This window comes from Ips typographus, linkage group LG4, assembly GCF_016097725.1.
Source record: "Ips typographus isolate SLU linkage group LG4, UJ_Ityp_2.0, whole genome shotgun sequence".
Lineage (NCBI taxonomy): Eukaryota > Metazoa > Arthropoda > Insecta > Coleoptera > Curculionidae > Ips > Ips typographus.
In genome coordinates this window covers 10,694,884-10,707,961 of record NC_138425.1, presented here as the reverse complement: position 1 = coordinate 10,707,961, position 13,078 = coordinate 10,694,884, and the positions used below count along the sequence as shown (strand labels likewise).

The window sequence follows — 13,078 nt, the reverse complement described above, 5'->3', positions numbered from 1 at the left end:
TTTCACTTCAGAATAACTGTATTCCAAAGATAATTGCTATTGAAACCATGAAATCAGACGCTACTATTGTCAATCTCTAAAAATTGGTTCAAACTGTGACAATACAGATGGAAAAAGTCAAAGTCTGGACTACGCTTAAGCTAGGCTTAAAGTACGACGGTGCAAATGGGGTAAATCAGTTTTAACTTATGTAATTCATAGGAAACTCTATTCAAAATAGACAGTTTTACACTCACAACTGTTAGTATTGTACTCATTGAGCTGTAAAATATATTTTTTAATGTAGGTACTGTTTACTGGATTCTGTTAATTGTCAAGTAAAGATACAGATTTATAGGTTCATATGTTATAAGATATTTCTAAAATTATTGGCAGTTATGATCATGACTAACCAATAACAGCCAAACCATGACTGCAAAATGCTTTGTTGATCAAGTTTTCAAGTCAATTCTCCAGCTTGAAACAAGAAAATGTAAAAACTGACTATTTAGTCAAATTATCAAGTCAATTTTCATATGTGAAATGTAAATTTGATCAAATTAAATGGTTTTCAAGCCATTGTTCAAGTTTAAAATGTCAAAACATACTAAATTACTTGCTGATCAAGTTATCAAGTCAATTCTTCAGCTTGAAACAAGACAATGTAAAAACTGACTATTTGGTCAAATTATCAAGTCAATTTTCATATCTGAAATGTAAATTTGATGAAATTAACTGCTTTTCAAGCCATTGTTCAAGTTTCAAATGTCAAAACATGCTAAATGACTTGTTGATCAAGTTTTTAAGTCAATTCTCCAGTTTGAAACAAGACAATGTAAAAACTGACTATTTGGTCAAATTATCAAGTCAATTTTCATATCTGAACCGTAAATTTGAAGAAATTAACTGCTTTTCAAGCCATTGTTCAAGTTTCAAATGTCAAAACATGCTAAATTACTTGTTGATCATGTTTTTAAGTCAATTCTCCAGTATGAAACAAGAAAATGTAAAAACTATTTATTTAAATTATCAAGTCAATTTTCATATCTGAAATGTAGATTTGATGAAATTAATTGCTTTTCAAGCCATTGTTTAAGTTTCAAATGTCAAAACATGCTAAATGACTTGTTGATCAAGTTTTCAAGTCAATTCTTCAGCTTGAAACAAGACAATGAAAAAACTGACTATTTGCTCAAATTATCAAGTCAATTTTCATATCTGAAATGTAAATTTGATGAAATTAACTGCTTTTCAAGCCATTGTTCAAGTTTCAAATGTCAAAACATGCTAAATGACTTGTTGATCAAGTTTTTAAGTCAATTTTCCAGCTTGAAACAAGAAAATGGAAAAATTGACGATTTGGTCATCACAATTATCAAGTCAATTTTCATATCTAAAATGTAAATTTTGTCAAATTACCTACTTTTCAAGTAATTATTTAACAATTCTTTTAAAATATAGCACGCATCGAAATTATCTTGATTCCAAAATTTCAAATTTTTATACATATTTGTTCCTAAGAAACTTTTAATGAACGGTTTGGGTGGCTGACCCTGTATAATGCTGTTTATAACTGTTAAAAAATACATTTCCTGGTATAAAAATTGATGAAATTGATTTTACGGATGTGCAAATACCAAGTAAATCTTAGTAAAATAAGTAAAAATGAAAGTCTGAAACGGACTGAATATTAAAGTTTCATAACCAGTTTAGATTAGATTAGAAATTCCGTGTGGAATTCATTTTATACAAAGTCTAGTCGGATATATCCAGAGTAATGGAATAGATACATACAAAGTGCGGGTGTTTGCCAGATACCTGGGGAGGATCTTTCTAATTATCTGAGCAAACATGTATATCTTTGTAGGATAAAATATAAAACAAATAGGGTGGAAATTAATAATATTGATTTTATTCAAAGTGTAATTACAAACTACTTTGAGGTCAAGCCTTTACTACGTTAATTAAACACTTTTCTGATCAATCGAAATATAGTTAAAAGTGTGGAACTTGGTCAAAATTTAGAAATAACCTACGTGCACAAGAGATGTAGTACGTTTTCAGCTACATTTGCAATGTTCTAATTTTATTCTACAGTGGAATGGCGTAAAGAGACAAAATTTTCAGGGCGCTAATGAAATCTAATCCTTAACTTTAATTTAATATATCGATCGAGTCTTCCTCGATTTTAGCTTCTTGGCGCCAGCCGTTAGTGCAGAAACATGTCACAAAGTAACACTAACAACGTTTTGTTTTTATTTCAGGAAGCTAGCCGATATATCAAGATCAACTCGAGGCGTTGTAGTTTTATGTAGCGATAGCAAAAGCGCCATCCGGATTCTGGATGACGCAAAAAGACTTAACATGATGGACGGTCATTTTGTCTGGATATGGATTGACACAGCCAGTTCCATCAACATTAAGAATTCGTCTGAAGAGGACGCGATCGATCGTTCGAAACGCGACTCGGATGGCATCCTTTTGGACGAGAACGCGTTCGAGCGTCGCGAGAAACGAAGTGCTTTCTTATATAGTGATATTAATGACATGCACATAAATTATTTGTTAAGAAACGATAATTTTCTGTTGTTAAATCGTAATATTCCAAGCGTAGCAAGTTCTAAAGTAAATCGTAAAACGTCGCAGACGTCTTCACAGATTAGTTCTAATTTTAAGAGTGAAAGAAAGAGTGATTTACCCGCAGGGTTACTTAGTTTAAAACCGTTACCTATTAAAGTGGATAGACATTTGGTGAAAGGAGCTGTGAGGCTACTGATCACCACTTTGAAATCTGTTATAAGCCGATCGCCAGCTTGGATAGCACAAAATATTTTATCCAGCAAGTTTGCCACCAGTTGCTGGGATGATGTAAAAAGAGATTCAAGTTTTTCTTCAAATTTTGGAAGGTAAGTCAAACTTATATTTATAGTATTTTTCCTAAGTTTACAGTTAGTACTAAACTTCCTCCAAGTCAATTAAATTTCATTACTATGGCGTATGTTCAGAAGGGTAGTAAAATAAATTTTATTACCGTTATAATTTATTGCCATAAGCTGTGATTGTGTGGAAATAACTGCACACTAAATTGGTTTTATTTTTGATATAGTTTTATATCTTTGATTACTCTTAGTCAAATTGTACTGTATTACTGACTATGAAATGCCCAAATGACTTTCTCTTAATATTTCCAGCTTGCTCAAATTTAATGTTACTCATTTTTCCGCCCCAACAAATTAAGCCCACTTGGAAACGTCACATTTCACACCCTTAAAAGGACGAAATAAACACCTAACTGAAACACAAGAATTTCTAAGAAGGCGTCTTAATTGCTCCTTTTCACTTAACTATTTCAAAGAAAGCAGAGTCTCAACGTGTTGTCCCAAGAAGCTTTTTTGACTAAATGGTTTAAGTTTTCCAGGCATTTAAACACATAGTTTTAATTACAGTTGTATGCTAGGTCATATTCAACCAGAATATTCTGGGCACAACGCGCTTTACTCAGTGTAATCTTGTTTGTGGGTCCAAACATTCACGGAATTCAAATGAGCCACTTTATCCAAGAGAGCATTATGTCTCAGTGGGGAGTTGTCGATTTAGGAAAAATTAGCAACATTAGTTTCTTCTTAAGTACTTTTACATTTGTCAGCAACGTCGTTAGCAATACGGATTGCATGTGTGTGATCTAACTGGTAAGACAAAAAAGAAAGAGTAGGAAAACTGAATTGAAAAGTAGTTTGGTTTCTTCTGTTTAATAGGTTAAAAGATCAAATTGCTAATGTTGTTCCAAGAGAATCTACATTTTACTAAGAAAGCATAGCAATCAGAAGAAAAAAGGAATGAAAATTGTGTATCGAACTGAAAAGTTCGAATTGCAATAGTTTCCAAAGGTAAACAATTTATGCATTCCGACGGTTCAGGACATTCTGCTGATATATTGAAAAACTTTTTTGTTCCGTACTGAAAACTAAAATACTATGGTCATATTGTAGTTTTTCTGGAATTGTAAAACTTGTTTTGAAAATTACAATATCATTATGAAATCATGAAACGGAGAGCAACTCTAAATATTTAACTCCTGCGGCAACATCTAAACTTTCAGAATTCAACAGTTTAATAGTCCGATAAAATGGCTCTTACGCTTTAAAAATAGTTCCAGAGACTCTTCTGGAATTAAACTACATTTTTAATTCACCTTTAAAATGAATGTTATGGTTCTCTGCTCAACGAGACGCTCATTATTTACTTTTAACACTTGTGCTAATTACTCTCTTAAGAACGATCTTAGAAGGGAGTGTAAAATTTTTTGCTGAAATATCAACAGCAAGACAAATAATAGTTTCAGCTTTGAAATTATATTACCAACGTACTCAATGCACAATATGAAACCTCAAAATAATTCATTCACACTAATTACATTATAGAACCTGAACATTCATCCACCCTTCCATGTTTAGTTAAACAAACAATAATGTTATTCCACTTTGTGAGGTAAACCTAGCTTATGAGAAATTAATTAGCAAAACCACACCAAGGATTTTGCAATACATATGTAATACGAAAATTCTCTCATTTTCTAATGTCTTTGTGATCGTAAAAATCTGGGGTAAGCTTTGATCCAGGCAGGCTTATAAATGTTTTATACATTTTTCCGGAATCTTTGCAGTTACGTGCAGTTACCTTGCTGTACTATAACGATTTATTTCAAAGATTTTAACATTACTGTTTTGAAAGCAATAAACTGAAATAAAGCTACTAAAAACTCAACATAAGTTTTCAAGTCACAATTTTTTTCAGTTTATAAACTTATCAATTTTAATAAAGCACAAAAAGAATAACACGTGCTACTTTTAATAAAACTATAAAACTGCAACTTAGTAACTTCTTTCTGCTTAATATTCCGTAAACTTTGACTAATAGCCCTCTTCTTAGTGTCTTGCTTTTGCAATAACACGTCGAAACTTTCAAGCCAATCTTCCAATAAATTACCGCAAGCTGTTGCGGCATTGACGCATCTAATTGTTCGGTAATTAGACAGATAACAGTACCAAAGTTGGTACATCTTGCAGTTTCAAGATGATTATTACGTGGAAAGTTATTTTCAAAGTTGATACTAATTAAGTCAAATTAGGAGCTCAGATTAATTAATAATTTTTTTGTTACAGTCCCAAAAAACTCTTCTGCAGTAAAACTATTAGTAAGTAACTTACCACTCTGCTACAAAACTTTCAGATCATCTTGTATCGATCCTTATCAAATCAAAAGGTAACATTTTGAATTATTTATTGAACTCAGCTTGTTTTACCCTTTTCCATGCCTCAAATTTGCATCCCAAATAGAATATTGTTACCTACATTAACCCTATTGTTTGTTGTGCCAGACTAGCCAGCTCTACAAGCATTACTGCAATTTGACAACGCTCTTGTACCAGAACTAACCGAGTTTTCGTGGTCCTGCTCTAACTTTATCAAACTTTGTGTAAATCGCATTATAAACTGAATACACATATTGTAGGCGACACATAATTTTGACAAAGAAAATAGTTCTACTGAAATTACTGAGTCAATTAACCTGAAACCTCCATTACTGCTTCGGTTAAAACTCTTTTATGTCCTTTGATTTATTATCGTGGAATTACAGGGTTGTGTGAGTAGCGACAGTATAAAATGGATATTTTTATAACAGGAATTTACTATGTCTGGACGTACCTTTGTGCCTTCAAAATGTTATTATCCAGTTTGCGAGGAAATTAGTTTCCGCTGTCTAGGCCATAAACAAGTTTAAAAGTTAAGGAAACTGTGGTGGTAATTCACGAGGATAACACCAATAAAAGTTTGTAACGTCCCAGCTTGATTTCTGGTCTGGAAAATTGATTTAACCTATTACACTATTACTAACAATTTAGATAGTTTTAATTGCATTTGGATAAACATCCTATTTGCTGTACTACACGACCAGCAACATCACAAGTAGAAATCCAATCCAGGAAACGTTTTCAGGAAAATAGGTCAAACTGTCGCAATATTTCATGCACTCAGAAAAATTGTATAGAAAACGAAAAATTGATTTTCCTAAATTAAATTAGTTTCGATTCCCAACACAAAAAATACTACCATGTTTGTAGGGATTCATTTCAAGTCAAGTAGCTTGAGATTTTTGAAATCAACTCTTGTGTCACTATTACTGCGTTCTCATAAATTTAACAAAATTAAAAGTTTAAAACTAGGGCAGTTTAACACGCTATTAATTAACTTATTAGGTAGAGTCTGTTGGAACATAGCTAGGCAGTTTGACCTCAATAATTCATGTCAATGAATGATTTGTATCGCCATCGATAACCGAAGCCGTATATAAATTGGTTTGTTCAATCAATGTCAATTACAGTTATGAAGACTAAATTTTGTTTTGTGTTTTGGACGCTGGTATGTACATAAAAGCTTCAAGTGAGATTTGATTGTTGTTATTATTCAATATAACACAAAATTTTGACGGTATTATAAGCAGAAGCTGCTAGACAGCATTGTTTTAAATTCAAAAAGTTATTCAAAATTATTATAATCCCTTAGTCCAAAATATAGAAAAATCCTTTTTATTAAAATTACAGTTATAAAAGATTTATTTTATTTTAATGTGCCACTGGTCTGCTATAATAAAAACCATAAAAATGTCAAATAAAACATGATTTTTATCAGCGTGCGAAATAAATTATTTTTATTTTGATGTTATTGCAATTTTATGGTTTTGAAGGCAAAAATTCAAAAAGTATCCATGTAGCAATAAATAGTTTGAACTGTAATTATATCTGACACCTTAATTAACTGAATTTTACACATGAATTTCAAAAAATTTATTTTTTCATTGTCGCAAATTGTTAAGTAACCTTTAATTAGTGCTGAATTATTTGTACATTATATAAGTAAGTTGGTTTAATTTCTACAGAAATTTACATGCACTTTAACAATGATTGACCCTAAAATTAAGGTAGTTCCTGAGTGTAATAAAGTAAGACAATGTGGGAAGAGCAAAGTTTCTAACTGCTCCTTAGAGGCAAATAACTGTAAGTGCTTAATTTAGGCTAGAACGACATAGGGACTAAAATTGTAACGACTTTATTTACTTACACAGCTTTTGTATAGATTGAGACTACTATAATAGCATGTTGTAGATTTCTCTTACTAATGTAAGGAAAAACTACTAAATAGATTTCTAAAACTAAACACTTTCCACACCTTCTTCTTTTTATTTGCTCTGCTCTTGTTACTAGACTAGCAAAGACGGTAAAACCGATACTGAAACACATTTCCAATGCTCTAGGATAGAAAAAAAACCAGCACAAGTGAAGTAATTGCGCAACTGAGCTAAACCGCATTTGCTCTTTGTTCATTGTTTGGATTTTCACCTCACAATTACCTACATAGACATTTCGATTGGGATTTGCCAACTCAAACCATTTTCTTTAAATGTAGTGCATAGGAATTTCAGATTTGGGAAATCCGCGCTATGGAATACAGAACAATTTCCTTTTCAGACGTGGGGAAAGCAGTTTCGGGTTGGGATTGTTTGGAAAGTTCTTATTTTGAATACACTTAAAGCATAGTTTGATTTAGAGTGGGTAACAGAGCAACAATTCCAGATTAAGCATTACTTAATAGCAAGTTTATTAATCAGTGCTTTTGTACTGGAATAATATTGCCAAGTAGGTAAATACTGCACTTCCAATCTGAAAAAAGTGATTTGTAATACAGTATAATATAATTATTCTAGAGCCAAGTTTTAGAAATATATATTACTTACTGTAGGTAAGAGCCTTCGATTTATAGTTGTCATACCAGTGGCATTAAATTCCACTTTATTTTCACTGGCTATCAATAAGAGGATTTCCACCTGTCAACATAAATATAATTCCCTCGATACTAGAAGATTTACTCGTTTCTTACCTGCTTGTAGACTTCTTGAGGCAGCTCTAAGGTTGCCAGACGATTAATAGTTTTTTTAACTTCTTTACCCTGTTAAAGTGATTAAAATTATTATGAAATTACCAATAAAAATCTCACCATATTCTGGCCAGAATGACAAGGTTCAATTAAGAACAAAAGCCTTAAAATGTGACAGGTCATCCAATAACTTTGAGTAAATAGAAAGTTGTATTCTTTAGCGTTCACAATTTGCTGGTATAATACGTAAGGAGTGATGACTAAACATGCAATGATGTTAACTAGAAGCATCTACAAATGTCCTCTGCTTATTAAGCTGTAAAATGTAATTAAATGCACGTACACTCAAAACAGGCCCCAGAAAGTTGCCCAAAGCCAGATTAGCTTGTGTTAAAGTCTCGTAAGCTTCAATAAACTGCTTTAACATAGATTTAGTTAACCCTAAAAAGTAAACTTTTTACAAAAACTCTTTTGTTTTAACATACTTACTATTGCAGTGTACTAAAGGTTTGTCAGTTAAACGCAAAATTTTATTTATGGGAGGTTTTCTCATGAGGTAAATGTCAACATCAGCGCCTATGGAAAATTCTGAGTATATTTTAAATATTTCATTTAATCTCCTTAAACGTTGAGTGATGCAGTAAACAGTCACCCACACGTTGATTTGCAATATCATTGTATAGACATAAGTAAAATAGAATGGCACCATTTGCCACATAAATTGAACAACACCTGTTTCAGGAACTACCTGTTCAGCCCACATATAAATATCCATTCCCAAACATGTAAAAGTAAAGGCGAAAGCCAATACCATAAGACGAGGAATTTTTTTCTTGGTTGGTATTGGCCCTACTATTTCATCGAACTAAAAGTTTAATAAATGGTAAATTGGGATAAGTGAGAAAACTTGTAAATTACCTTGTTTAACAACAATAAATATTTCCAAAATTCTTTAAACAAAATTGATGTGGAAACTTGCCCTATCAACCAAGTAAATGAGAGGGTTAATATTTCAGCCATTGTAGACAAAAGGGCTGAAAGACCTTTTAGTCTAACATTGTACACTACTTCCACATGATAGGACAAAGTTAGACCAACTAAAGTTAATATTGCTGAAACCCAAACTATTACTAAATTACTTAGGAAGTGTTTGGAATAGTCACCAAATATTAAAACAAAAACGTTTCCTAAAATGACTCTAAGCCAAGACCACTTCAGACAGTAGCAGTCACCATTTTTGGATACCGAAATTGGAAATATTCCTGCTATTCTGTTGATAAACACCAAGTGTTTAATATTGGAGTAAAATTTACTGGAAACTCTCAGGTTGAAATCTAGTTTAACGTTCTTGGGCACTTCCTTCATTTTGGACCAAATGTTCCAAAAGAATTTGGAAACCAGCCTGAAAACGTTATAGCGCATTATTAACAAAACGAAATTTGGTGGCAAATGATATTTTAATGTAGCTGTGTAAATGGAATTTTCTCGTATTTTAATGCAAGGTGTTGATTTATTAATGCAGCCCAAAATCAGTTTACGAAAAATAAATATTGGTAGGTACACGTTTTTTTAATGACCTTCGTAATTAAAGCGTGACGTTGTTTAATACACATTTAATACGTTTTTTTTTTTTTAATATGTTAACCTAACTAAACTTATTTTAATAGAAGTTCAACCAGTTATTTTTTAATTTTTACAATAAAAACTCAATATTGCCTATAATAAAAAAGTAAATAGTGCAAAATTCTGCTTACCTAACTGTATAATCCATTTTAAGTTGGTTTACTGTTGACCGATTCAAAATCTAGAAGCACTCTATGCCAGGCTAAGTAGTAGAGTGTAAAACTCACTTTAAAGATTAAATCTTTAACAAATATTGGACATGATAATGTAGTTCCCACAAAAAGTGATCAAACAATTTTCCTTAAATAAAATGTGCTTTTCTTCACACATCACAATTAGAGGTAAATAGTACTTGAGTGCTTAGATTATTGAAGGATTTAAAAATGAGTTTGAAACTTGATCAATTGCTGACAGTAGTTTTTTTTTTGTTTCAGAGAACTAAAATTAGGATGTACAGAAGCCCTATCGGGGAAAAAAATTACACAAGAAATTGCCGTTGAAAAACTGGACAAATCATTAGTTGCGAATTTTGAGATTCTGAACTTAGTTCCCGAACGTAGCATTAATAATAGTACGACAGGTAAGTTACAAAATAATTATTATGTTACTTCAAATATGGAGAAGTTTTAGCAGAATTTTTGATCATTAATTTTTTGAGTCACTAAAATAGAAAGTTCCTTCAGAGACCCTCAGAACCTTAATCCAGAAAAATATGTGGCAGCTGCAAAAGTTGGCCTACAGGATTTTTTTGTTTGGGTAATGTTTCTGACAAGTTTTTTCGATATTTGATTAACAATACATAATTATTCTTTCTTCAGCATTCAGCTGTAATACGTTTTCCTTTCGTCCTAATAAATTTTACTGAAAGCTTTGGGTCCTGAACTTTGGCTGCGGTTTTTCAAGAGCATATGTCACCAAAATCACAGTGCTTAACGAGCCATTTCTTTAACGCCTCGTTTTCCAGATCATATATCACAAACCGCAAATGCTCTAAAGTGGAAACGAGTGGGCCTAGTGTCAGGACGAAATGTAAGGGTGGATACGATTATTTGGCCTGGAGGTGACCTGTCAGTAGCGGCAGTTTCTACACGTGCCAGAACCGTATTCAGGGTCGTTACTGCCCTCGCTCCCCCCTTCGTTATGGAAAGTGAATTGGACGAGGACGGTCAGTGTCTTAGAGGTACGTCTCAATTCTAGAAGTAAATCCAATGCAATTCTTTAAAAGCTATATAAAAGAACAAAGATTATACATAAGTTCAGATTTTTTAACAACTTAATTTTAGGCCTGCCCTGCTACAGAGTTTTGACGTCAGACAAAGATAATCTGACGTTAGTATTCAGTAATATACAAAGGCGCGAGGAAGAAGAAGAGGAGGCGGAAGAAGAAGAGGAACTGATGGAAGAATACGAAGATTATCATCCTCATCCATACGAGCACGACATGGATGAGGAAACGTTTTTTCCATTCCAGAATTTTAAGTATCGTACCAATTGCTGTTATGGACTTTCTATGGATTTGCTTGAAAATATCGCGCAAGAGCTAGAATTTGATTTTAGGTGAGCTAACCGTACATGTCTAGACAAATTAGACACCAGCAAGAAAAAAAATGTTTAAAATTTTGCCACAAAAAAGTTCCAGGAATATCAGAAAAAACTGCTCCAGATATCAAAAAACTCGCCAACATCTGTGTTGTTTTCCCAACAACTTTTTATTTGTTTAAGGCTATACATTGTAGCGGATGGATTGTTCGGGTCCAGAATACCAACAGGAAAGTCTAATCGAGTAAAAAGGGACGTGGAAAAGAAGTTCCTAAGTTATCGGTAAGGGTTTTAGCAGTGCGAAGGTCAAAAGTTTAATTTTTACTAGCAAGAACGTTTTGCAGGTTTCAGGATGGAGTTTTGAAAACTCATCGAATAACCGAAAACGTGTACCCGGTTAATTCTAAATGGAACGGGATTGTAGGAGATTTAGTTAGTGGTGCTGCTCACATGTCTTTTGCTGCATTGAGCGTAACTAGTGCCAGGGCTGAAGTGATAGATTTCAGTGCCCCGTATTTTTTCAGTGGTGTCTCATATTTGGCCTCGCCCAAACAAAAATCTGAAATACCTTTATTAGCATTTTTGTTGCCGTTCAGTTTTGAGCTCTGGTTAGCCATACTAATAAGTGAGTTTTGTTTGGCAGTAAGACCTTTCCAGCACTAATTAAGTGATTTCAGGTTTAAATATAACAGCAATAGCAGTGGCAATCTATGAATGGCTATCGCCGTTTGGCTTAAACCCTTGGGGTAGACAGAGATCAAAAAATTTTAGTATGAGTTCAGCCTTATGGGTGATGTGGGGATTATTATGCGGACACTTAGTGGCCTTTAAAGCCCCAAAAAGCTGGCCAAACAAGTTTCTAATCAATGTGTGGGGCGGATTTTCTGTGATCTTTGTTGCCAGCTATACAGCCAACATTGCGGCCTTAATTGCTGGATTATTTTTCCAAAACACAAACAGTAATTACAACGATAGGAGTGTAAGTTATATTTGCGTCTTATTGCATACATGCAAATTAACAAACTGGACTAATTTACATATAGTGGTATCATTTCTATAAACATTATTTGTGATGGAATTTGCATCGGATTATTTGAGATGCATATTATTCGCGATATGGCGGACTATATCTACATGCGTTGAATTTTAATGTTTGGATTAACATTAGAATATTTTTAATTAATTGAAAATAGTGGTACACCATCACCATTAAAACTCTCATTTCTGTATTTTCCTCACGTTTTATTAAGCCAGATTTTGCATGAATAAACTAATATCATATTTTTGTAGTTGTTGAGCCAAAAAGTGGGGGCGCCAAGGTCTACAGCTGCTGAATATTACATTCAAAAAGGTAATCCCATTTTGTGGCAGCACATGAATAAGTACTCCCTGAGGGATGCTGATGAAGGCGTTCAACGGTTAAAGTTGGTTTAATTCATATTTCGAGGAGTTTATAATAAATATTGAAGTAATGTTTCAGAAACGGCTCCTTAGATATTCTCATTGCTGACATTCCCATTCTGGACTATTATAGAGCCACAGATCACGGCTGTAAACTGAAAAAATTTGGGGATACAATTACGGAAGATACATATGCAATAGGGATGACCAAAGGATTTCCTCTTAAAGTAGGTTAAATTAATAGCTATATTGATTTTTATAATCTAAACACGTCTCTCTAAAATTTAAGAAACCACTTCAATTAAACTCTAGTGTTTCTCTCCAATTTAAGTAGACTTACGTTCCTGTAAAGTTTATGAATAAAATTCCAGGACAGTATTTCGGCTGTGATTGCCAAATATTCGTCCAACGGCTACATGGATATCCTGCAAGAGAAATGGTACGGAGGCCTGCCCTGTCTCAAATTGGCTCAGGAAATCGCTCAACCCCGTCCTTTGGGGGTGGCCGCAGTAACCGGAGTGTTTATTTTGCTGGGAATGGGAATTGTCATTGGACTAATAACGTTGTTAGTTGAACATTTATTTTTCAAGTGAGTTTTGTGTTCC

General features: G+C 33.1%; 2 protein-coding genes across 10 annotated transcripts in view; one reads left to right on the top strand and one right to left on the bottom strand.

Moving 5' to 3' along the window:
• Window positions 1–13,078, top strand: part of LOC145727912 (uncharacterized) — a 38,474-nt gene that overhangs the window by 20,029 nt on the left and 5,367 nt on the right. For all 9 annotated transcript variants that reach the window (XM_081977773.1, XM_081977770.1, XM_081977772.1 and 6 more), the window contains exons 4-13: window positions 2,244–2,885; window positions 9,968–10,113; window positions 10,498–10,713; window positions 10,817–11,090; window positions 11,256–11,354; window positions 11,417–11,697; window positions 11,750–12,051; window positions 12,363–12,496; window positions 12,553–12,700; window positions 12,845–13,062. In XM_081977773.1, the coding sequence (XP_081833899.1) occupies window positions 2,244–2,885; window positions 9,968–10,113; window positions 10,498–10,713; window positions 10,817–11,090; window positions 11,256–11,354; window positions 11,417–11,697; window positions 11,750–12,051; window positions 12,363–12,496; window positions 12,553–12,700; window positions 12,845–13,062 (2,460 nt within the window). The remainder of the gene's footprint in view (window positions 1–2,243; window positions 2,886–9,967; window positions 10,114–10,497; window positions 10,714–10,816; window positions 11,091–11,255; window positions 11,355–11,416; window positions 11,698–11,749; window positions 12,052–12,362; window positions 12,497–12,552; window positions 12,701–12,844; window positions 13,063–13,078) is intronic.
• On the bottom strand, window positions 6,977–9,275 carry LOC145727725 (gustatory receptor for sugar taste 43a-like). The gene is made up of 8 exons (XM_081977541.1): window positions 9,074–9,275; window positions 8,829–9,022; window positions 8,400–8,775; window positions 8,254–8,351; window positions 8,031–8,201; window positions 7,914–7,982; window positions 7,771–7,860; window positions 6,977–7,696 (listed from the first exon to the last, which is right to left on the bottom strand). The coding sequence occupies exons 1-8, from the start codon at window positions 9,273–9,275 to the stop codon at window positions 7,637–7,639; spliced, it is 1,260 nt and encodes a 419-aa protein (XP_081833667.1). The 3' UTR covers window positions 6,977–7,636.